Below are 25,649 nucleotides of genomic sequence, written 5' to 3'. Positions count from 1 at the left end.
GTTGGTTGGGTATATCCTTCATCTATATTTTCCATCCTGTGTTTTGAGATCTACTTAGGTTTTTAACTCTCTGAAGTTTAAGAACATAAGTCCCTAGAGTATAGCCTTACAACTGAATTTGACTACATTAAAACCTTTGAATACCTGGTAAAGGTGTTAGTCTGTTTATTGTGTGTTTATTTTCTTAACAGCTTTAGTGGAGAAAAAGAAAAGATATGTTAAAATAACCTTTGAGTTTTTGGATTTTAGGTTTTCTGAGGTGGAAGATACTTTAGCTTAAATTATATGACACCTCTCTAGCAGTTTTATACTGCTAAAGATTTAATTTTTTATAGATTCATTAAGGATTATGACTTTTTATAGCAGATAAAATAACTTCATTACTGTATAACTTCATTACTATATTGCAAATAAAATTTTAGCCTTTCCTTTTGTTGGAATTGGCTTCATAGTTTTAATCTCTCTGGTAATTATGTAAAAAATAGCCTTATTAAGGCTATTTTTTTTTGCCTCAAGTAGTCTTAAGAACATACAAATGTTCCATTGGATGAAACAAAGATATTGATTTTTATAACTTCATGGAAAGCAATCACAGCACCTCTGGTTTACTGTCAGATATGAAAATGACCTAGCAGTGACATAACAAAAAGAGTTTTTAAAATTGTGTTACATTTATCTACCACCCTTCTCCTAACAAATAAACTGATATTTTACTTTGAATAAGAAAAAAGGAAACTGACGTTTTTGATTACCTGCCATTTATCAGTTGTTAGTTAATCTATACAATCTTACTTTATAACTAAGGAAGCTTGAGACTCAGAGGGATTTCAGTATATTTTCCAAGGTCAAACAGCCAATTACTGCTATTAAGTAAACCTGCTGTCATTTCTCTTTCGATAACAAGAATTCCAGTTAGTTAAAAATGTAAAGTTTATTTAAAATTTTGAATAATTATAAAAATAACTTGGGTAAAGTATCCAAAGTACAAGTACTCTGAAAAAAGTGGAACTCTCAGTTTTGTTCTTATGAAATACAATCCTTCTTGTGTCCATCAGAGAACTAAGGCATTGAACATTTTGAATTTCCTTCAAATATTAGCCAGCTGGCATGTTTTCCTAGGAAAACATTTTCTGATTTGACCACAGACTCACTCAATCAGTTGTTACTGGTTTGAATAATAGAATATGCTGTCATGGTGGGCACCTGATCATGAAAACTGATATTTGGAGTGCATTTTTATTTGGATTTAAAATGTTTTTACAATCCCAGTATAAACACTGTTAACCTAGTCAAAACCTTTTCTCACAAGATCAAGAGATTGCATAGTTTTACTTTAACTAGTTATAGTCAATAGGATGAGATCTATACATTGACATTAGGCAAAACCCTAATTTTAACATGGAGGTGGTTATAACAAAATAGTTTTTAGGAATTTTGAGATAAAACAATTTAGTTTTGAAACCCTAGCTGAATTTAACATTTTGAAATTTTATGGTTTGTAAACCATAAAATTTTTGCTTGGGAAGTAAAGTATATAATTTTGGTACAATGCCGAGAAATTATAAATCTATCTTAACGTTTAGGTTATGCATCCAACGTTTGAGAATTGCTGACTTTTTTCTGGTTGTTCATTGAAACTGTTTTTTATGAAATATAATTAATTTTCATAATTATAACAGGTCTCTATTCTAAGGACAGTAAAGATAACTTTCTTAGTTATTTTCATATGGATGAGCAAAGAGTTAATTATTTTAAGGCAGTTTTGGACACCTTGTCTTAAACTTGGATAGCAATTAGAAAATGTGGCTTATTTTTATGAAAGATATAAAGATACCGATTTGAAAGAGATATGTATAAAATAATGTATTATTTGCCTCTCATTTCTTTCTATTATTCTTCATTGGCTAAAGATGATGTTATGGTTTAGTTCCAGTGAGTTATAGTATTATTTAAATACCTACCCATCTTTAAATGCTGTTAATGGAAAGATATTGGTATTAGAAGAAACTACTAACGTACTGACAGAACTTAACTGTGGAAGAGGGCAACAAAATGCATTTTTCAAAATCACATATGGATTCTTAAAAATGTTACTCATGCTGCATTGGAAAGGAATGGTTAGAATTTTTTTTCTTTTTCTTTTTAGACTACACCTAAGGCATATGGAAATTCCCGAACCAGGAATCCAAGCTGCAGCTGCAGCTGCAACCTTCCCCACAGCTGTAGCAATGTTGGATCATTAACCCACTCCACTGGACTAGGGATCAATCCGGCACCTCCATAGAGACAAGCTAGATCATTAACCCACTGTGCCACAGTGAGAACTCCTAGAATTTTTTTGACTAAATTAGGACTGGCGTGTTCTAGAGGGCACTATTATTAATATCTGGAATCTTAAGTGGAACAGAATTCAACAATTTAGAAAATCCTCAATATGCCCACTGAGATAATTTATCATGTAGATATTGAGGAAGAGGAAAAAAAAAAAGAACAGCTTGGCCTGATTAGTACCATCTGACAACTTACAGAAACCTGCCTATGGCTTTTTAGCACCTGTTTGTTATAGTGTATTGATGAACAGGGAAGATTCAAAATTCTTCTCTACCCAAAATTTTAGCACTGATATTTTGCTTTGCTGGAAATGGTAATGAAATGAAACATGATTTTTAAAATTTAATGTTTATGATCATACTTTAAGACTAACACTTGGAATAATGTAGTATGTAGAAATTCGATATGGCATTGACAGTTTTAAATAAAAGATTAAAATACATTAATAAAAAGAACTAAAAGGAACTAAATATTAACAGTCAGATGTTTCCCCAATCAATGGCACTTAAGTACAGTTCCCTGCCCACCCATCCCACACTTTGGGTAGAAGAAATTCAGTGGAGTTAAGGAAGTAAGATGACTATATTTGGTAACTTTGTCGTGTGTAAACATACCATAGTTGATCATAGTTTTCAAAAACATTCAAAATCTTTTTCTTTTATATCTGCTTTTAAAATTATTCCATAGCTAAACTGTTCATTCTTTTCTTTCTTTCTTTCTTTCTTTCTTTCTTTCTTTCTTTCTTTCTTTCTTTCTTTCTTTCTTTCTTTTTTTTTTTTGGTCTTTAGGGCTGCACCAGTGGCATATGGAAGTTCCCAGGCTAGGGGTTGAATCAGAGCTGTAGCCGCTTTAGCCTATGCCAGAGCCACAGCCATGCAGGATCTGAGCTGTGTCTGCGACCTATACCACAGCTTATGGCAACGCCAGATCCTTAACCCACTGAGCTAGGCTAGGGTTCGAACTCATGCCCTCATTGATGCTAATCAGGTTCGTTAACCACTGAGCTATGATGGGAACTCCTGTATGTTCTTTTCAAATCCACAGGAATTAATGTAGACTTTTCTATGACAAAATTCAGTTTATACTTTCCACTTTGTAAGTTAATGAATATCTAGTATCCAACTTTATCTTTTTATTTTTGGCATTATCTCTTTCAGCACAGTGGAGAATTTACAGTCTCTCTCAGCGATGTCTTATTGACCTGGAAATACTTATTACATGAGAAACTGAACTTACCAGTTGAAAATATGAAAGTGAATGACCATTATGAAAACATTAGGAGGATTTATCATGATTTCTTGAAGAATAGTAACATGTTAGATTTGATCGATGTTTATAACAAATGTAGTGTTTTGACTTCTAATTATGAAAATCACACCAACATATCTCCTGTAAGTATTTTTTTATACAATTTTATTTTTATTAAAGGGCTGCAGCAGTGGCATATGGAAGTTCCCAGGCAAATTGGGGTCAAATTGGAGCTGCAGTTGTCATCCTACATCACAGCCGCAGCAATGCCAGATCCAAGCATCTTCTGCAACCTACACTGAGGCTAATGGCAATGCCCGATCCTTAATCCATTGAGTGGGGCCAGGGATGGGACCTGTGTCCTCATGGATACTAGTTGGATTCATTACCACTGAGCCACAATGGGAACTCCAAAAGAATTCTGTCTTAATCAGATTAAAATTTGGCTAGATTTATTTTTATTTTAAACTGGTATCAGCATTTATAGTAACTTGAGAATGCTTTTGCTTTTTGGATTATGTTAAGAATGGAAAATTTAGCTACCTGAAAGCTAGTCACTACTTGGAAGAAATATTTTGGTGGTAAATTTTGTTGAACTTATGTTCTTATTTGGTTGAAATGGAAGAACAGCTACTTAAAAAAAATGTAACAAATCAGTACCAAATGCGTGATTTCTTTTTGAATTATGTTAAGGATTGCTTTTGTATTTTACTTTCTTGGTTTAATGTGCATCTGTTCATCTGGCATGTGTTGTATAAATGATTGTTGTGGCTCTTCATATAGATTAATAATATGGTTCTACTAAGATGGGGTATCATTTCGTGAGGATAGTATGATGCAATATATGTGAGATACATTATTCCCTTTTTTGCAGACATATTTATTACCTTGTTTTTTAATGGAGTGTAAATTAAAGTTAATGGGGTGGCTTCTTTTGCAGTTTGGTTTTGTCTATATTATAGTTGATAAGCTATTTTAGAATATAATATATCTAATTTGTTTTAAAGTATTGAAAACATTTTTTCTTTTACATTTACTGAATGCCACTAAAGTAGTAATTAAATAGTGGTAATAAAAAAAATAACTGTATAAGTTCCTGTCATGGCTTAGTGGTAATAAATCTGACTAATATCCATGGCAGTGCCCTCGCTCAGTGGGCATTGCCACGAGCTGTGGTGTAGTTGCAGATGCGGCTGTGATCCCGTGTTGCTGTGGCTGTGGTGTAGGCTGCAGCTGCAGCTCCAGTTCAACCCCTAGTTTGGGAAACTCCCTATGCCACAGGTGTGGCCCTAAAAAGAAATAAAGAAAAAAAATCTGTGGGCATAATTTTTTTATTTTTTATTTTTATTTTTTGCTTTTTAGGGCTGCACCTGTGGCATGTGGTAGTTCCCAGGCTGGGGATCTAATCAGAGCTGCATATGCTGGCCTACACCGCAGCCACAGCATCATGGGGTCCTCGACCCCCTGAGCAAGGTCAGGGATCAAACTGGATCATATAGTAGTTCTGTATTTAGTCTTCATAGTGGTTGCATCAATTTACGTTCCCACCAAGAGTGCAGGTACATTTTTACAAATATTTTTAATGTCACGTGTGATACAAAATAGCTAGATTCTCATGTCTGCTTCTATCTGATAACTTGTTTTGGTTGAAGTATATCAAAAAAATTTGAATTCACATTGATAAATAGCTGGAAAAGGGAGAACTTCCTGAATCCCTTGAATAGGTCTTAAGGACCTTAGGTGTCCTTGGACCATACGTTGAGACCCACTGAACTGATGTGGAATAATGTCCTTTACATATAATTAAATATGAAAACAGTTTAAAAAAAATTTTTTTTTTTTTGCTTTAAAAAAATTTTTTTTGGTTTTTAGGGTGGCGCCCGTGGCATATGCAGGTTCCCAGGCTAGGTGTCAAAGTGGAGCTATAGCTGTGGGCCTGCACCACAGCCATAGCAACGGGGGATCTGAGCTGTGTCTGCAATCTACACCACAGCTCATGGCAACACCGGATGCTTTACCCACTGAGTGAGGCCAGGGATCAGACCTGCAACCTCCTGATTCCTAGTCAGATTCGTTTCTGCTGGGCCACGATGGGAACTCCTGAAAACGTTTTTAAACTGAAAGTAATCTTCCATTTTTAAAAATAACGTGTTATTTGAAAAATAAATATTTGCTTTCAATTTCTCTTCTTTGAAAACATAACCTCAATTGTGAGGAATACCTCTAATTAAATTTGTTAAGTATTAAATTCCTTTTTTTGGTTATCTTGAATTTTGAGACTGAAAAATTATATATCTTATGAACAACAAAATCCTAGGCTTTTTAAAGTTTTTTTCTTTTTATTTCTTGATTAACTGTGAGTACCAGCTTATATAAGTAGAATTGTGGTAACATTATTTAAGAAGTGTATACCGATGGGTTACTTTAGTTATACATTTGTGATATTTCACTTGGCTTTATCAATTCAGTTTGTACCTTTCCTTCAGATTTACTTAACCAGGAATGGTGTGTGTGTGTGTGTGTGTGTGTGTGTGTACCTATATAATCTTAGATCCCTTAGAATAAATGAAATAATATGATGTTGAATAGTGTGGCAGGCTGAAAGCAATCATCTCTATAAATTATTTTTTCATGGGAACTTATTTTTTTTGAAATATTGTACTACTTAGGGCAATAGCTTTACTTATATATATATTCTTCTTCCATGAAAATAAAAGGCTCTGACAAAATTTCCAAGGTCATCTTTAACTCTAAACTTGTAGAATTCTTTGAATACAGGTACCATTGGAAATAGAATGTTAGGAAGTTAATTCCATGTATGTTGTGGACTGCTAACAGAGGTCAGGAAATATGCCGTACACTGGAGACATTAAGTAGAGCTAGGTGTGAAATATTTTTTTACAGTTGGCATAGCAATTTCTTAGTAATATCCTGTCTTTCTTGCAGAGTCAACTACGAGATTTTCTGTCTGGCAGACACTATGCAGTAGGTGATGAAATTGATTTTTATGTACCAACATCACCAATTAGTAAAAACAACCAGGATAATGAAAAGGTATGGATAAATTAAGAATAAATTAAAGCAGGATATGACCCTCTTCAAATCACTATGAACTTGATTGTATATTATTGTTATTATTTTTTACTTTAAGTTTTTAATTTGTTTAAATAAAATATATTTGGAAAGAGTAATACATTGGAGACTGGCAAGAGCATGGTAATAACCAGTTTATTCATGGTTTTGGGCCGTGGTAACAGGAACTGTGCAAAAACATTTATCACTCTAAGTATCAGAAAAATAGTTAAAGGTACAGATTGCCAGAGTTCTTTGAATTTTTGTATTTGGTAAACTTCACAGTTACCGTTTTAAATGGTTGAGTCTTGGGAAAATAGATACAGTTGAAAAAATCTATGCTGAACTTTTTGCAGGATAGCTGATGCATCATGAGTTCTGATAACAAGATTTGTTGTGCCAACAAACCACAGAAAAGTAGTACAGTAGTCTTCTAATATAATTTACCTTCAGCTGAACATTTTGCTAGGTACTTTATTTTTGTCTTTTTAGGACTGCACCTGTAGGATATGAAAGTTCCCAGGCTAGGTGTCGAATCAGAGCTGCAGCTGCTGGCCTACACCATAGCAATTCCAGATCCAAGCCGCCTTTGCAACCTGCACCTCAGCCCACGGCAATACCAGATCCCCGACCCACTGATCGAGGCCAGGGGTTTGAACCCATGTCATCATGGATACCAGTCGGGTTTGTTACTGCTGAGCCACAATGGGACCTCCTAGGTACCTAATTAAATGTAGTAGTCCCTCACTAACATAGGAGTTGTGTTTATGAAAGTTTCTTAATGAAATTACCATTGACAAAAATGAAAGTGTTGGAAAAAAGTAATCAAAAAATATGCTATATAAAAGATCTAGTATATGCCTACTTCCAAATTCAGATCCTCCAATAAGTGAACACATTTGATGAATCACTTTCATTATTTGGGAAACATTGCTAAGGCAGATTCTCCCATAAGTCCTATACTCTATGGATGGCACTTTGAAAAATATATTTATCACTGCCCTCAAAGAAATACCTGAACATCTACTTCTTAGACTTAAAAATGTTCTTTATATCTGCATCACATATTTTTTGGTCCTTTTTGAAAGTTAAGTTCCTGCTGATATCATAACACTTAATTCCTAAAATTCTTCATCATATCATTTCCTGAAAATAAGGGCATAGTCACAGTATCATAGTCATGTATAAAAAATTAAGTATTCCCTAATATCTTTTATTATCTTCCGTGTTCAAATTTCTCCAGTTGTCCTCAGAATGGATTTTATGTCTCTTTAGACTCTTTTAATTAAGAAATGTCTTTTAATTCTTTTAATCTAGAAGAATTCCCCTCAATTTTTTCTTGTTACTTATTTGTTGAGTTCCTACTGGTATTATTTAACTTGTTCATCTATATCCAATAAAGTGGGAGTTATATCTAAAATCTTGCTTAGTTTGAGGTTTAATATTTTCTAACAAATACTACATGCTGAGAATTTCATTTTGTATCATATCAAAAGACACAAACTCAAATTGTCCTGAATTGCCAGGTCTCTCCAATTTAAAGATATAGTTTTACTTTCACTGCCAAAAAAAGATCTATGATACTCTGACACTGTAAATACTGTTTCCCAACAACTTTTTTTTTTAATCTTTTTGTCTTTTTAGGGCCACACCTGCGGCATGTGGAGGTTCCCAGGCTAGGGGTCGAATCAGCACTACAGCTGCTGGCCTACACCATGGCCAGAGCAACTTGGGATTCGAGCCATGTCTGCAACCCACACCACAGCTCACGGCAATGCCGGATCCTTAACCAACTGAGCGAGGCCAGGGATTGAACCCGAGTCCTCATGGTTACTGGTCGGGTTTGTTAACCCCTGAGCCACAACAGGAACTCCACCACATGACTTAAAACAGGTATTGATGATCCCTGTCTGAATCAGTTATTTCTTTAGGAGTTCATGTTGTGGCTTAGCGAGTTAAGAGTCTGACTAGTATCCATGTGGGTTCACTCTTGGCCTTGGGTTAAGGATCCATTGTTGCCACAAGCTGCAGTGTAGGTAGCAGATGCAGCTCAGATCCCACATTGCTGTGGCTGTGGTGAAGGCAGGCAGTTGCAGCTCAGATTTGACCCCTAGCCTGGGAACTTCTTTATGCCTCAGGTTCAGCCCTGAAAAGAAAAAAAAAAGTGTCCATTCATATAGGGATGAAAAGTTGCAGAATGGACAGTAACAATTATTTCTTTAGAGTTTGCAGAATGATGAGTTTGTAACTATCATATCTTTACACTACTTTGTTGCCTTTTCTCAGTAAGGAGTTTTATTAACTGGGTTCTCTAAAAATGGTAAGATCACTACTTAATTCTTTCTCTTTAATTACCAGTTTTAGAGTTGGTGTAATAGTTACTTATAATATAGGAAGCAAATTAGGTATTTTTTTTTCTATTTCTCTTTCTCTTTTTTTCAGCTGCACTCATGGCATATGAAAGTTCCCAGGCCAGGGATCAAATCTGAGTTGCAGATGCAACCTAGTCCACAGCTGTGGCAACAGGAGATCCTTCTTAACCTACTGTGCCAGGCTGGGGATTGAACCAGCACCCCCACAGAGACAAGCTGAATGAACCCACCGCGTCACAGTGGAAATTCCTCTCTTTCTCTTTTTATGTGTGTTTATATTGGTATAGACTTATGGATTTCTATTTATTCAGATTTTTTTTTTTTTGTCTTTTTAGCTATTTCTTGGGCCGCTCCCGTGGCATATGGAGGTTCCCAGGCTAGGGGTTGAATCGGAGCTGTAGCCCCTGGCCTACGCCAGAGCCACAGCAACGTGGGATCCGAGCCGCGTCTGCAACCTACACCACAGCTCACGGCAACGCCGGATCGTTAACCCACTGAGCAAGGGCAGGGACCGAACCCGTGACCTCATGGTTCCTAGTCGGATTCGTTAACCACTGCGCCACGACGGGAACTCCTATTCAGAGTTTTGAAATCAATTAGTCATTGGAGTTCCCATCATGGCTTAGTGGTTATCGAACCAGGAGGATGCAGGTTGATCCTTGGCCTCGCTCAGTGGGTTGGAGATCCGTTGTTGCCGTGAGCTGTGGTGTAGGTCGCAGATGTGGCTTGGATCCTGGGTTGCTGTGGCTCTGGCGTAGGCCAGCAGGATTTGACCCCTGGCCTGGGAACCTCCATGTGCCGTGGGTGTTACCCTGAAAAGAGAAAAAAGACCGAAAAAAAAAAAAAAAGCAATTAGTCATTAACCTTTGATGCTGAAATATAGAGGTCCCCTTCAGGCTGGCTCTGTGTCTCTTTTTTTTTTTTTGTCTTTTTGCCATTTCTTGGGCCACTCCCACGGCATATGGAGGTTCCCAGGCTAGGGGTTGAATCGGAGCTGTAGCTGCCAGCCTATGCCAGAGCCACAGCAACTCGGGATCCGAGCCGCATCTTCGACCTACACCACAGCTCATGGCAATGCCGGATCGTTAACCCATTGAGCAAGGGCAGGGATTGAACCCGCAACCTCATGGTTCCTAGTCGGATTCATTCACCACTGCGCCACGACGGGAACTCCCTCTGTGTCTTTTTTTACATGCCCTATTAGACTTTTTTGAGCACTTCCCTCTATTCTGGTACAAGACAATATCCCAAGCCTACCTTTGATTACCTCCTACCCTGGCATGGTTTCTTTTAGTGATTTATAAATATTTTCTCTTGCTTGAAGTTAATACATCCTCTTTTTTTTTTTTTTTAAATGCCCTCACCTATGGCATATAAGAGTTCCCAGGCTATGGGTTGAATTGGAGCTGCAGCTGAGGCCTACCGCACAGCCATAGCAAAACTTGATCTGAGCTGTATCTGCAACCCACACTACAGCTTGTGACAATGCTGGGTCCTTAACCCACTGAGTGAGACCAGCAATTAAAGCCATGTCCTCAAGGAGACAACATTGGGTTCTTAACCTGCTGAGCTACTACGGGAACTCGTTCCTTGTTTTTGCCTCCTACCTTGACTAAATGTTTACTAAATTGCCTAGTCTTCTCTCAGTGGTACTTAAAGGAGTACATTCATATATCAAGAGGGTAGATCACTTACAGATGTCTTTTCTTTGATCTGATAGGCTCTACAGAGAGGAAACAATAATTGCTATTGTGCCTTTTATTTAATAAGAGTAATGAACTGATTTGTACGTGTAAAATGACCTAAGCTTAATTTTGGTTTATAGATGTAAAATATTAAAGGGATATCCATGAAAATGGATTATAGTATGTGGAAACTGAAGGGTCTTCACTCTAAGTGTGTGGTTTCTCATTTAAAAAGCAGTGATAGTTTCCTGGTGTTAATTCTCTACTTTTTATCTTTTGCCTTCTTGTGTTATATTTTCTAAGATAATTTTATCTACCAGTTAGCTGATGGATTAGATTTTATGAGGACTATTAAAGTAGCAGCCATCCTTTCAACCATTTTTCTGTCACTTGCAGACTTCTAATTTTTCTTTTTACAAAGTATTTTTGGAAGGCGATATATATCTATTAAAATTCCAAAGTGACTTTTTGAGCTGCAGCTTTGCAAAGATATATTTTGATCATCATTAATGCCATACCAGTTCCTCAAGTAGATGAATGGAATGAATTGGAGAAGCAATATTTTTGTTTCCTTATTTTGTTTTATTTCATTTTATTTTCGCTAAGGTACTAAAGTATTACCCTAAAAGAAAATCATCAGTTAAATAAAAAATTCTGAATATATTAGTTCTATATTTGTTTTTATTCATTCTATGTAAGAGTATATATTTTGACAAAGAATGCAAAAAAAACCTTGTATAAATTGTTAATCTCAATATAGAAAAACTGACTTTCTTCAAATTGAGATTGAATATCTGCATTTCAGTAATAACAAGGGATAGGAAAAGAAACTAAATTGTCAGAAAGCTTAAAAAATTGTTCAACTTCTAAACAAACATTGCAAATATTTTGTGGTATGGAGAGAATCAGTTTATTAAACAAATAAACAGAAAAGTATCTTTATTTTTGGTATCTTGGTAAAAAGATTCAATCTTGTGGATTTTTTCAATTTAGGCCCTTGCTTCTGGACATCATTACTGTATTTATGTGGAATGCTTTTCCAGAGAACCTCTTTAAAACCCACTTGCACGTACAAGAGCAAGGAAACCGTAACTGCCATGTTATCTGACCATAATGATAGGGATAGATTTCCAATTGCAGCCATGAGTTAAAAGAAACACTCTCACTGTGACGACTCCAAGATGTTTTCTCCTGATGTTTGCCCAGCATCACAGATCAGAGGGACAGAATTTGCTAGCCTTAAAGAACAAGTTGTAGATGTGGGAGTTTAAGTCATAGTTTTGTACCCAGTAAGGATCAGACATATACATATTGGTAAACTCTCATTATTTTTGGACAGCAGAAACACAGTGAAACAGATTGCATGAAATTAAATGTAGAAAGAGTAAAAAAGATTCTGATGATAATGTGAATGCCTCTTCTCTACTTTGATTTTTGGGAAATTGCATCACCCTTCCCGTATGTTTTAGACAAACTATTGTACTGTGGGGTTCAGATGGAAACTTTTGTATTATAGATTCACATGAAGTATCATGATTTACTCTAATAATAAAGATAAAAGAACATTTGAAATAAAGCAGGAAACTATGTTATATCTTATTTTACAAAATTTTAGGACAGACCTTAAAGATGATTTTTTTTTTTTAATTTCTAAAGCTTTGTCTCTTTATTTATTTATTTATTTATTTATTTTTTGTCTTTTTTTGCTATTTCTTGGGCCACTCCCACGGCATATGGAGGTTCCCAGGCTAGGGGTCGAATCGGAGCTGTAGCCACTGGCCTACGCCAGAGCCACAGCAACGCGGGATCCGAGCCGCGTCTGCAACCTACACCACAGCTCACGGCAACGCCGGATCCTCAACCCACTGAGCAAGGGCAGGGATCCAACCCGCAACCTCATGGTTCCTAGTCGGATTCATTCACCACTGCGCCACAACGGGAACTCCTTAAAGATGATTTTAATTTAGTTGCGCCCCATTACTTTTTAAGGCGGTATAATAAAAATATATGAGTACTTATTTGATCTCAGATAAGTTCTTATCAATAATTTCCATTTTGAAATATCTGCAAGGGCCAACACATGTATTAATATTTCTTTTATTCATCATTGAACAAAAGTTGATTCAGAACCTATAAAAAAATGGATTGATTACCTGCTGTAATGCCAGTCATTCTTTTACACCCTAAGGATACATCATTTGCTCTCATGGAACTCATAAAGTAGTAGCAGGATTAAGAGAATAAAGTATCAAACTATTAAGATTTGTACAGAGATTTATGTAATACTTGGCTAATATGCAACATTGTAACAGGTTGATAAAGGGAATATGTGAATTGTTACTTTATAGTGGAAAATCAGGGAGCCTCTCTGCAAAGGTAATTTTTAGCGTCTTTAATATTTAAGAAGAAAATTTCATAGGGTTAATGTTCAAAGTTTTTTTTTTTTTTTTTTTTTATGGCCACACCCTCCGCATATGGAAGTTCCCAGGCTAGAGGTTGAATCAGAGCTGTAACTGCCGGCCTACACCACAGCCACAAGAGCGTGGGATCTGAGCCACGTCTGTGACCTATACCACAGTTCATGGCAACGCTGGATCTTTAACCTGCTGAGCAAGGCCAGGGATCTAACCCCGTGTCCTCATGGATGCTAGTGGGGTTCATTACTGCTGAGTCACAATGGGAACTCCCGAACTTTTTGTTTTAATTGGTTTTGCATAAATTGAGTCGATATTTAAGGTAACCTTGTCCTGTTCATTGAGGTTTTTAATTGAAAACTGGCTGCCTCCTATGATTTAAGAATTGTTTTTTACACAAAACTTAAATAATCCAAAAGCATCTTATCTTTAAAGTGCTTTTAGGATGTATATGAACTTGCGATTTCCTTGAAAATTGTCTAAGATTTCTTATTGATTTGTAGTTTTTTATTTCTACCTTTTTACTCTCTTTTATACTTAATTTAAATGTGATTAGATAGAATATGAAGACATTTTAATTTTAATAGGAAAATATTTTCTTAGTGTTTACAGATGATAAATTATTGTGCCTTTGGCTAGGTTATAAGTTAGTGAATGACTTATGAATTTTGTAAGTTTTTTTTTGTCTTTTTGCCATTTCTTGGGCTGCTTCTTTGGCATATGGAGGTTCCCAAGCTAGGGGTCTAATTGGAGCTGCAGCCGCCGGCCTACGCCAGAGCTATAGCAACGTGGGAACCGAGCCGCATCTGCCACCTGTACCCCAGCTCATGGCAGCGCCGGATCCTTAACCCACTGAGCAAGGCTAGGGATCGAACTGCAACCTCTTGGTTCCTAGTTAGGTTCATTAACCACTGCACCACGATGGGAACTCCTGAATTTTGTAAGTTTTCAATGTAAACTGAGTTTGGAATTTGTGAGTCCATTTTCCCAAGGGTGTGGGCAAGGAGAGGATTTCAAGTGAACATTCTAGGGGCAACATCTAAGAATTAAAAACAAACAGGATTCCAGAGCAGGGTGAAAGTAGTTGAGCAGGTGAGAATAGCAAGAGAATGTCATACGAGAAATTTAAGTTTGATGTTATCCATTTTATTAATTTTTTTCTATTATAGGTTATGCTTTTGGTGTCATCTAATTACTCTTCCTAATTCCAAGTCATGAACATTTTCTCCTGTGTTTTCTTCTGAAAGTTTTATACTGTACATTTAGATCTATGGGTCCACTTTGAGTTAATTTTTATAAAAGGTGTATTAGTTTTGCTTATGGAAGACTGATTGCTACCATGCCAATTACTGAAAAGACTCCTTTTTCCATTGTTTCTTTTGCACCTTTGTCAAAAATCAAATGGCAATATCTGTGTTGGGTCTATTTCTGGACTCTTTCACTGATCTAAAAGTCTGCCCTTTTGAAAATACTATGCTATCTTTTTTTTTGGTCTTTTTGCCTTTTCTAGGGCTGCTCCCACGGCATATGGAGATTCCCATGCTAGGGGTCTAATCGAAGTTGTAGCCACCTGCCTACGCCAGAGCCACAGCAACGGGGTATCCGAGCTGCATCTGCAACCTACACCACAGCTCGTGGCAACGCCAGATCCTTAACCCACTGAGCAAGGCCAGGGATCGAACCCACAACCTCATGGTTCCTAGTTGGATTCGTTAACCACTGTGCCACAATGGGAACTCCAGTACTATGCTACCTTGATTATTGTAATTGTAAAGTAATTTTCTTTTCTTTTTTTCTTTTTTTTAGGGCTGCACCTGCAGCATAGGGAAGTTCCCAGGCTAGGAGTCAAATGAGAGCTGTAGCTGTTGGCCTACAACACAGCTCACAGCCACACCGGATCCTTAACCCATTGAGTAAGACGAGGGATTGAACCTGCATCCTCATGGATACTAGTCAGCTTCATTATTGCTGAGTCATGGCTGGAACTTCTGTAATTGTGATTTTTAAGATCATTTGTCACCATATTTAATACATTGTTTCAATGTATTATGACTTACATATTTAATTTTTGATGATATTATTGTTTCTGTGTATGTAATATGTCATTTTGCTCTGGCTACTCTCAAGATTTTTCATCTTTGGGTGTCAGAGTTTGATTATAATGTATATAGGAGTGATTTTCTTTGTGTTTTTCCTACTTGAGTAGCTTCTTGGATCTATAAATTATTGTTTTCCACCAAATTTGGGGTGTTTTTGGCCATAATTTCATCACCAACTATTTTTTTCTGTCTCTTTTACTTCTCTACAGTGATTTCAATTACATGTGTATTGGACTTCCTTAAATTGTCCTACAGGTCTCTTTGGTTCTTTTTTTTCCCTCTCTTTTAGTTTTCACATTTGGTAATTTCTATTGATATATTTGTATGTTCACTGATACTTTCTTTCACTTTTCTCCAAATTGCTGTTGAGTGTACCCAGAAAATTTTGTTTCAGTTATTATACTTTTCATCTCTAGAATTTACTTTCTTTATTATGTCCGCTTTTCTCTTGTCACTGAAAACATATTTTCCTTTATTAATTAATTCACCGATAACCTATTTTCTTTAAGTTTGTTGAACATATTTTATTTTAGCTCTTTGAGTATATTTGGAGCAGCTGCTTTGATGTTCTATCTGCTAACATCTAGGTCCACTTGGAGACATTTTCTATTGACTGCTTTTTGTCTCGAGAAGGGGTCATACCTTCCCTTTTCTTTGTCTAGTAATTTTTGGATGAAACCTGCACATTTCGGGTAATATTTTATGGCAATTCCATTTTTTTCTGATTTTTTTCTGAGGAAGATTCGGTTTTTGTTCAAGTAGGCAGATTACTTGCCTAGATTCCAGCTTCATATTTTGTCTCCTTGGTGGCATGAACCTTTCTGGATATCTGTTCTTATGGTTTCCTTTTGCTGGCTTTTTAGCTTGGCTTTTGTAACCCTTATCTCTGCCTGCCAAATTTTGGCAGTCAGCAAAGCATTTAGGGGGAGATATTGAGCTTATTCACTCTGTGGCGTCCTTTTTCCTAGGGATTTTCCAGTTGTTCTGACAAGTTTTGATTTTGTGTAGTTGACACTTCAAGCCTGTCCAGCTTCAGCTTTCTGCCACTTAAGGTACACACAGTTGTGGAATGCACTCAGTTTAGGAAACATTCAAACTCATAGCTCTGGTTCTTTGTAGCTCAGTCTTTCTAGAATAGATACATTTCTAATTTCTGTCTGTATTTTTGAGGGAGCCCCCCTGCCATCCCCCACAGTATCCCCCATGCTTGCATAGTTTTGCTGTCAACTAGGGATTTGGGCTATTTGTTATCTCATTTTTTCCCCAGGATTTCCTCCTTTAAATTTCACGCTCTTTTCCCAGCCCCGAATTCTAATCTCTGGCACCTTTAATCACTTCTATTTTCTATAGCCATAGTCATAAAACTTGGGCCAGTAAACCACAAACTTAATTCATAACCTTCCTATTGAAGTTCTTTTAAAGCTAAGTGTCCCTCCAGCTTCTATTTTTTGGACATTTTCCAATGTCTTTAAATAGTATTTAACATCTTTTATTTAGTATATAATGTTTGTTATTTAAGGGGTTCATATGATCAGTTATGTCTCTCCCATTACTGAAAGTTGTAAGGCCTTAAATAAGCACAAACTTGTAATTCTTAACCCTCTTATTGCAGTTCTTCAAAGTTAAATTCTCCTCTAGCTTGTGTCTGCTTTTTGGATGCTTTCCAGTGTCTTTACATAATTATGTTTTAAAAATTTTACCTAATATTTTATACTTGTTATTTGTAGGAGTTCACAACTAGAAGTTTCCAAGACCTTAAATAGCTATAGACAGCTAATTTTAAGAAAACAATCATTGAATGCTCTGGTTTACCATTTGACTGTGAAGGACAAGTACAATACATATGAAAGAACTGAGAAATTCTCTTGTGGCACAGTGGCTCTGGTTGCTTCTATGGCATGGGTTCATTCCTTTGCCTGGGAACCTCCATATTCCTCAGGCACAGCCAAAACAAACACACACACACACACACACACACAAAACAACAAAAAAACCCATACAAACCAAAAATTAACTGATGACCATATCAAGTTCTCCCAAATAGTATTTATCTTGTGTTTGAATTGTCTATAGCTCTGTTTTAGGTCAGTTAATGTCAACATCAGTTACTTGCTATTATTTACTAATGTTTGGTTGAATCTCCTTATTTTAATACTTAGTTGGTTATTTGGTATTGTGAAAATCAGTATCTAATCTTCAAAAATTTAACAATTTAATTTCATCCCTTATATCTTGTCCTGTAAGAAACATAGCTATAGGACCAATAATGCTAGTTGGCCCATGCCATAATCTTCAAGGGGCTTCATTATTGGGTATTATTTAGTGGTAGATGCATGCAGGGGAATGAGATCAGGCTTCATTAGAAGTGTAGTCTTTGCACTGTATCTCTTACATCATTTTCTAAGAGACATTTTCCAACAATTATGGTAGTTGTTATTTACTTGTAGATTCTCATTGGAGGCAAGTTGGTTTCATGAGAAAGGATATGTTAATTGTTTGATCCAAACCTTTGGTTTATATGGCAGTTCTCTTTTCCCAAAGACCTGAGTGAGATATTGTCATTGAATGATCATGCATATTAAAAAGATTATTTATGAATTTAGGACACCTTCAATAAAGAAAATAATGTTTTATTGTACAGGTGAAGTTACTAGCAAAGAAAATTATCTACTCATATTTAAACCTGCTAGTGAATTCAAAGAATGACTTGGCTCTGGCTCATATTCTCAATATTCCTGATAGAGGACTTGGAAGAGAAGCCTTCACTGATTTGAAACATGCTGCTCAGGAGAAACAGATGTCTATCTTTTTGGTATGGACATGTTACATTTTCAAGATTTTTTAAAAGACTCTCTGAATCCATGTACCTTAATATAGATTTCCTACAACTATGATAAAACAGCTTTTAAATTGTGAATGTGTTCTACCTCATGTATTTGAAAGTCCATGGTATTTTTGTTTTTTACTATATCCTTCAAAACAGATAAGGGAGAATATCTCTAAAGCATTATTTCCCCACATGTATTCTGTAGAGTGCTAGCCCTGTTAAATTCTACTTGAATAAATATTTCCAGAGGCAAAAATTCCTGTTCAGTGCTCTTTGAATAAATGTTTCCAAGGGCAAAAAGTTGGAAATTGTATATACTCTTACTGGATATACATATATGAAGTCTTGCTATAAATCTGCTTAAGTTAACCTAGTTACTTAATCTGTTGTTTTCTAAATTATTTAACTGTGGAACTTTCCCCAGATTATTTAAATTTCATAGATTTTTTTTCTTTCTTAGGATATACTTTGGAAAATACAGCTTTAGGACAGTCTTTGATGGAGATGGTATAGCCATCATACATGTATTTTTATCATTGTAGAAGTAAGGCCTTTTGAACTTCACATGATCAAATAATCCTAAAATGTGCAACCTCAGTAATGCTTAATGATTGTCTAGTCTAAATCTTTATTTTACAAATAAAGAAGCTAAGGCTTGGAAAAATTGAATTAATTGCTCAACTTTAAATAAATTGATACAATCAATGCTGAAAAATTCCTTTGTTTCATATAGCACTTCCAGTAGCCAGTAGTCTATTTAAGAATATATTCATAAATTAATTCTTTATAGATAGTAATATATGCTTATAAACATATTTTATGTCCTTAATTTGTCCTTAACTTGGTTCCTTACCCTTCACCTGTGTTACCTCATCCTTGCTGGCATGAATTCTATATAACACCTGTTTCTTTGATTACTTGCTTCTGAATGAAAGTGTGGCATGAGTAATAAGGTGTTTCACTTTACCTGTGTACCTAGAAATATGTAAATGTGCCTAACTTAATAAAATAAGGTGTAGTTTTAATTTACTAAATTATCGAACATAATCAAATCATTTGTTTTAATTTGTAGGTGGCCACATCATTTATTAGAACAATAGAGCTCGGAGGTAAAGGATATGCACCATCACCATCTGATCCTTTAAGGACGCATATAAAAGGATTGTCTAATTTTATTAATTTCATTGACAAATTAGATGAAATTCTTGGAGAAATACCAAATCCAAGGTATGACAAATGTGTGTTAATAATCTATCTTTAAATCTTCGCAGAATCAGTGGTAGATTTAAAAATAAGAGCTGAGTGTCAGACCAGACTAGAGAGAAGAAACAAAATATCTAGATGAATAAATTTAATCACATGATTTTTCATTCCAAATATCTGCCCACTTATGATTCTAAAATTTTTTTTTCTTTTTTTCTTTTTTAAGGGCGGCATCTGTGGCATAAGGAGGTTCCCATGCTAGGAGTCTAATTGGAGCTACAGCTGCCAGCCTACACCACAGCCACAGCAACGCCAGATCCGAACAGTGTCTGCGATGTGCACCACAGCTCATGGCAACACTGGATGCTTAACCCACTGAACAAGGCCAGGGATCGAACCTGCAACCTCTGGTTCCTAGTTGGATTCATTTCCACTGCGCCACGACTGGTCTGTGATTCTAAAATTTTTGCCAAAGTCAAATGGCATGTTCAAATTAAATTTGAATAGAGAAGAGGGTTACCATTCATCTCTTTTTCTGGGAGAAATAGATCTTTGAGGATTGGTAATCACTGAATAGATAATTTCTTTATACTTTTCATTTAGCAACAAAGGAAACTAGTACCAAGAATGAGTAAGGAAATTGTTAAAAATATGAATTCTATATTCTGTTTTCCGCTGTTTTTTTTTTTTTTCCATTTTCTTATGGGGAAATCTTTGATAAATCTGGAATTTAAAAATTTTTTTATTATATTTTATTTACAGTGTTCTGTCAATTTTTACTACATAGCAAAGTGACCCAGTTATACATTTATGTACATTCTTTTTTTCACATTATCCTCCATCATGTTCCATCACAAGCGATTAGATGTAGTTACCTGCACTCTACAGCAGGATCTCATTGCTTATTCCAAATGCAGTAGTTTGCATCTACTAACCCCAAACTCCCAGTCCCTCCCACTCCCTCTCCCTTCCTCTTAGCAACCATAAGTCTGTTCTCCATGCCCATAAGTTTGTTTCTTTTCTGTAGATAGGTTCATTTGCGCTGTATATTAGATTCCAGATGTAAGTGATATCATATGGTATTTGTCTTTCTCTTTATGACTTATGCCACTTAGTATGAGAATGTCTAGTTCTATCCATGTTGCTGCAAATGGCATTATTTTGTTCTTTTTTATGGTGAGTAGTATTCCATTGTGTATATGTGCTACATCTTCTTAACCCATCTTCTTAACCCACTCGTCTGTCAATGGACATTTAGGTTGTTTCCATGTCTTGGCTATTGTGAATAGTTCTACAATGAACATAGGAGTGAACGTTATCTTTTTCTATGAAAGTTTCATCTGGATATATGCTCAGGGATTGCTGGATCATATGGTAGTTCTACATTTAGTTTTCTGAGGTAGCTCCATACTGTTCTCCATAGTCGTTGTACCAATTTACATTCCCACCGACAGTGTAGGAGGGTTCCTTTTCTCTACTCCCTCTCTAGCATTTGTTATTTGTAGACTTACTAATGATGGCCATTCTGACATTGTGAGGTCGTACCTCAGTGTAGTTTTGATTTGTATTTCTCTGATAATTAGTGATGTGAGCATTTTTTCATGTGCTTGTTGGCCATCCATATGTCTTCTTTGGAGAAATGTCTGTTTAGGTCTTCTGCCCATTTTTCAATTAGATTTTTTGTTTTTTAGCTGTTGAGTTGTATGAGTTGTTTGTTGGAATTTGTTTTTTCTTTTTTTCTTTTTTTTTTTTTTTGGTCATTTTGCCATTTCTTGGGCTGCTTCTATGGCATATGGAGTTTCCCAGGCTAAGGGTCTAATCAGAGCTGTAGCCACCGGCCTACACCAGAGCCATAGCAACTCGGGATTCGAGCTGTGTCTATAACCTACACCATAGCCCACAGCAACGCCGGATCCTTAACCCATTGAGCAAGGCCAGGGATCGAACCTGCAACCTCATGGTTCCTGGTCAGATTTGTTAACCACTGAGCCATGACGGGAACTCCCTGGAATTTGTTTTTAAGTGATATTGGAAGTGAGTGTTTTTAAAAATCTTGTGGATTTCCATTTATAACATAGGTATATGGTGAGTTACATTTAGAAATGGGTTGTGTATGCTAGCATTCATAGTAGATCATTGTCAACTTGGTTGGTATACCATAGCATGGTGTTAATAAAAATATCTGATATTTATCAAATACCTACTATGTGTCAGACATTCTACTAAGATTTTTATGGGGATTATCATTTGATTATTACAACAATCTTACATTATAGGTGCTAGATACCCAATTTAGAGAAGAAGAAACTGGAGACTGGGACTAAGTAATTTACCTTAGTCATATTGTTATTAAGGTAGCAGAGTTGGGATCTCCATTCTGTTCCTATCCTAGAACCCATTCTCTTAATTACTATAACTTATACTTTGGAACTTTTTTTCCATTTTAAGATTCCAAGAAAATTTTTTTTGTCTCTTCTAGGGCCGCACCCACAGCATATGGAAGTTCCCAGGCTAGGGGTATAATTGGAGCTGTAGCCACTAGCCTTCGCCAGAGCCACGACAATGCCAGATCTGAGCCGTGTCTGCAATCTAGAGCACAGCTCGTGGCAACACCGGATCCTTAATCTACTGAGTGAGGCCAGGGATCGAACCCTCAACCCCATGGTTCCTAGTCGGATTTGTTAACCACTGAGCCATGATGGGAACTGCCTCAAGAAGAATTTCTTTCAGGATTTTATTCTGAATTGTTTCCTTCTATCTTCTTATATGGATATCCAGTACAGCAAAGTGAATTTGGAGGAGGGTTTGAATATGGCTTATAGTCAGTACCATTAATATCTTCTGAACTTCCAAATAATATATTGGCTAGCCATTTCTTCTGAGATAGCAAATAATTAATTTTAAATAATATTTAATTTATTTTTTTAAGGTCAAAGAAGTTTTTCCTTTTTCTAAATTTTTTAAAAATTAAAGTATAGTTGATTTCCGGTGTTGTGCCAATTTCTGCTGTATAGTAAAGTGACTCAGTCATATATATGTATATATATACATTTTTTATACATATTATTTTTCCATCAAGATCTATCTCAGGAGATTGGATATAGTTCCCTGTGCTATACAGTAGGACTTTATTGTCAATCCATTTTAAATGTAATTGAAGAATATTTTATTTTTAGCAAAGCAATATATGTATATTTTGTTAAAGTCAAGTGGTAATACAGCCTTACAGTAAAAAGTGTCCTCAGAGGAATTGACTTTTAATATTTTTGTGTGTGTTTCTATAGTTACCTCATTTAAATTTTTATACATCTATTTTTTATTTTATTTATTTTTAAAATTACTTAACTAGTTTTTTTTTTTTTTTGCTGTGCCTACAATATGTGTAAGTTCCCAGGCCAGTGATCGAACCCATGCCACAGCTGCAACCTGAGGTACTGCAGTGACACTGCCAGATCCTTAACCCACTGCACCATAACAGAAATCCTATGCAGCTAATTTAAAAAATTTTTATTGAAGTATAATTGGTTTACAGTATTGTGTTAGGTTGAGGTGTGCAGCAAAGTGATTCATTGTTTTTGCAATTTATATTCCATTATAGGTTGTTATAAGATATTGGATATAATTCCCTGTGCTATATAGTAAATCCTTACTGCTTATCTATTTTATGTATAATAGTTTTATCTGTTTATCCCATAGTCCTGATGTACCCCCCACACACACCTGTGTTTGGGAACCATAAGTTTGTTTTCTATGTCTCTCTGTTTCTGTTTTGTATATACATTCATTTGTCTTATTTTCTACATTCTACGTATAAGTGATATAGTATTTGTCTGTCTCTGACTCATTTACTAAGTAAAATATTTTTAGGTTCATCTACATTGCTGCTAATGGCAATGTTTCATTCTTTTTACGGCTCAGTAATATTCCATTGTACATTTCTACCATATCTTAATCCAGTCATCTGTTGATGGGCATTTGGGTTCCATGTCTTGGCTGTTGCAAATAGTGCTGCTGTGAACATTGGAGTGCTTGTATCTTTTTGAATTAGCGTTTTCTTTTTTTTCCAAATATATACCCAGGAGTAGAATTGATGTAATAGTAATTCTGTTCTTAGTTTCTTGATATTTTTTTTTTTTTTTTGCTGTGCCCATGGCATGTGGAAGTTCCAGGGCCAGGGATTGAACCTGAGCCACAGCAGTGACCCAAGCTACTGCAGTGACAACACCAGATTCTTACCCTGCTGTGCCACAAGAGAACTCCCTATTTTTTTTTTTTTTTTTTTGTCTTTTTAGGACTGCACCAATGGCATATGGAAGTTCCCGGGCTAGAGGTCAAATCAGAGCTTCAGTTGCCAGCCTATGCCACAGCCTCATCATTACTGCGTGTGAACCACATCTGTGAACTTTACCACAGCTCATGGCAAAGCTGGATCCTAAACCCACTGAGCAGGGCCAGGGATTGAACCTGCATCCTCATGGATACTAGTTGGGTTCATTACTGCTGAGCTACTATGGGAACTTCCCCTATTAGTTTTTTTAAGAAACCTCCATACTGTCTTCTATAGCAGTTGCACCAGTTTACATTCCCACCAACAGTGTTTGAGGATTCCCCTTTTCCTACAGTTTCTCTAATATTGTTATTTGTAGACTTTTTGATGATAGCTCTTCTCACATATGAGAGGTGGTACCTCATTGTGGTTCTGATTTGCATCTCTCTAGTAATTAGTGATGTTGGCCATCTTTTCACTTATCTCTTGGCCATCAGTTTGTCTTGTTTGAAAAATGTCTGTTCCAGTGTTCTGCCCAGTTTTTGATTGGATTGTTTGTTTTTTTGGTATTGAGATGTATGAGCTATTTTTATATTTTGGATATTAACCCCTTGTTGGTCTATGCAGCTAGTTTTGATTTTCAATTTTCAGCATTCCCTATTCCTACCTTGGAAGATGAGGATTTGCCACCCACTCACCCACTTTTCTTTCCTTTTTTTTTTTTTTTTTGTCTTTTTGCTATTTCTAGGGCTGCTCCTGCGGCATATGGAGGTTCCTAGGCTAGGGGTCGAATCGGAGCTGTAGCTGCCGGCCTACGCCACAGCCACAGCAACGCGGGATCCTAGCCACGTCTGCGACCTACACCACAGCTCATGGCAACGCCATATCCTTAACCCACTGAGCAAGGCCAGGGATCAAATCCTCAACCTCATGTTTCCTAGTCGGGTTTGTTAACCACTGTGCCACGACAGGAACTCCTCACCCACTTTTCAACACTCTTCTTTCCTCTCTCCCTCCTACCATATACACAGATACATAAGCTTCTCTCTTTTATCCCTCTAATATACTATAATATCAAGTTCAATCATATTTTAGCGTTTATGTTATTATAACTTGGTAAATATTGCCTATAGGTAAGTTATATTATATACTGTGATTAGACTTCCTTTCTTGTATAAATTTTTGGGTTTTCTTCTAGAATTAATGATTATCTCCTTTTCTCTTGCTTTGCTTCATGACTGTTTATCATCAATTAATCAAATTTGCCAACAAAACTATGCAATTTCTTCTTTTTATTAGATCATTTATCAGTTCTGGTTTTTGTTCTTGAAGACATTCCATTTGGAGAGTCATCTGTCTTCTTTGTTCAGTCTCCTTTTGCTTACTAGGCCTGTTTCCAAGTGTCAGGCGTGACGCTCCACCTTGTGAATTTTCTCTGCCTCTACCTTGTTTTCTGGATCTCATGACTTTATTTTAATTGATTAAACCCCTTATCTTGCTCAAGTAGCTTTTTGAGAAAAAGTAAATGAGAGGTAAATATCTTTATTTTCACATTTGATTGCATGTGATCTTATGTTTTGTTTGTCTCTCCAAGGTTATTTAATGTCTAAGATCATTTTATCCTCTTCCTGGTTGGTCTTTGTTTTATTTAAGTTGAGTGTTTTCCTTTTGTTTCTTTTGCCTCTTTCATGTTAAAGGTTTTCCTAAAACGTATGGTGATTCAGGACATGTTCTTTCATAAGAATGAGACCCTGTAAAGCTGATTGGTTGCTCTGTACATGACTTCATTAGCCAGTAGCTTAGTAGCCAGTTTGGCTTTTCTGTTGGGAATTCTCCAGATGTGAGTAACTACAGGTCTTTTCTTTAGAATGAACCCCAAAATTTCCACAATGGCATCCTTTAGTCTCTGAAAGCATTAAGTCTGGCTAGCAATATTCTGGGATTTGAGGTAGGATAGGTTGATGCTGAGTCTCCTAGTTCAATGTGTAGACTTGTACTCAGTCCCTCTGTTTTCAGTCATTGGTACCTCTAGGTCTGGAGCCTCTCTGGCTTAGATTTTTCAGAGTAATCCTGCTTTCCATGCTGAGGCGAGAGAATTACACAAGTCTGACTGTTCAGAATAAGAGAGGAG

At 36.2% G+C, this 25,649-nt stretch overlaps 1 protein-coding gene across 1 annotated transcript in view; it reads left to right on the top strand.

Annotated features, from left to right (window-relative positions):
- The window catches only part of PARPBP (PARP1 binding protein), a 69,915-nt gene that overhangs the window by 16,454 nt on the left and 27,812 nt on the right, over nucleotides 1-25,649 (top strand). Inside the window, exons 3-6 of the mRNA XM_047788168.1 lie at nucleotides 3,489-3,722; nucleotides 6,526-6,633; nucleotides 17,863-18,033; nucleotides 19,121-19,275. Of these exons, the coding sequence (XP_047644124.1) occupies nucleotides 3,489-3,722; nucleotides 6,526-6,633; nucleotides 17,863-18,033; nucleotides 19,121-19,275 (668 nt within the window). The remainder of the gene's footprint in view (nucleotides 1-3,488; nucleotides 3,723-6,525; nucleotides 6,634-17,862; nucleotides 18,034-19,120; nucleotides 19,276-25,649) is intronic.

The sequence above is a fragment of the Phacochoerus africanus genome, chromosome 7, assembly GCF_016906955.1.
Source record: "Phacochoerus africanus isolate WHEZ1 chromosome 7, ROS_Pafr_v1, whole genome shotgun sequence".
NCBI classification, from domain to species: Eukaryota; Metazoa; Chordata; class Mammalia; order Artiodactyla; family Suidae; genus Phacochoerus; species Phacochoerus africanus.
The sequence above is the reverse complement of the archived record's forward strand: the minus strand, read 5'-3'. Positions and strand labels throughout refer to the sequence as shown.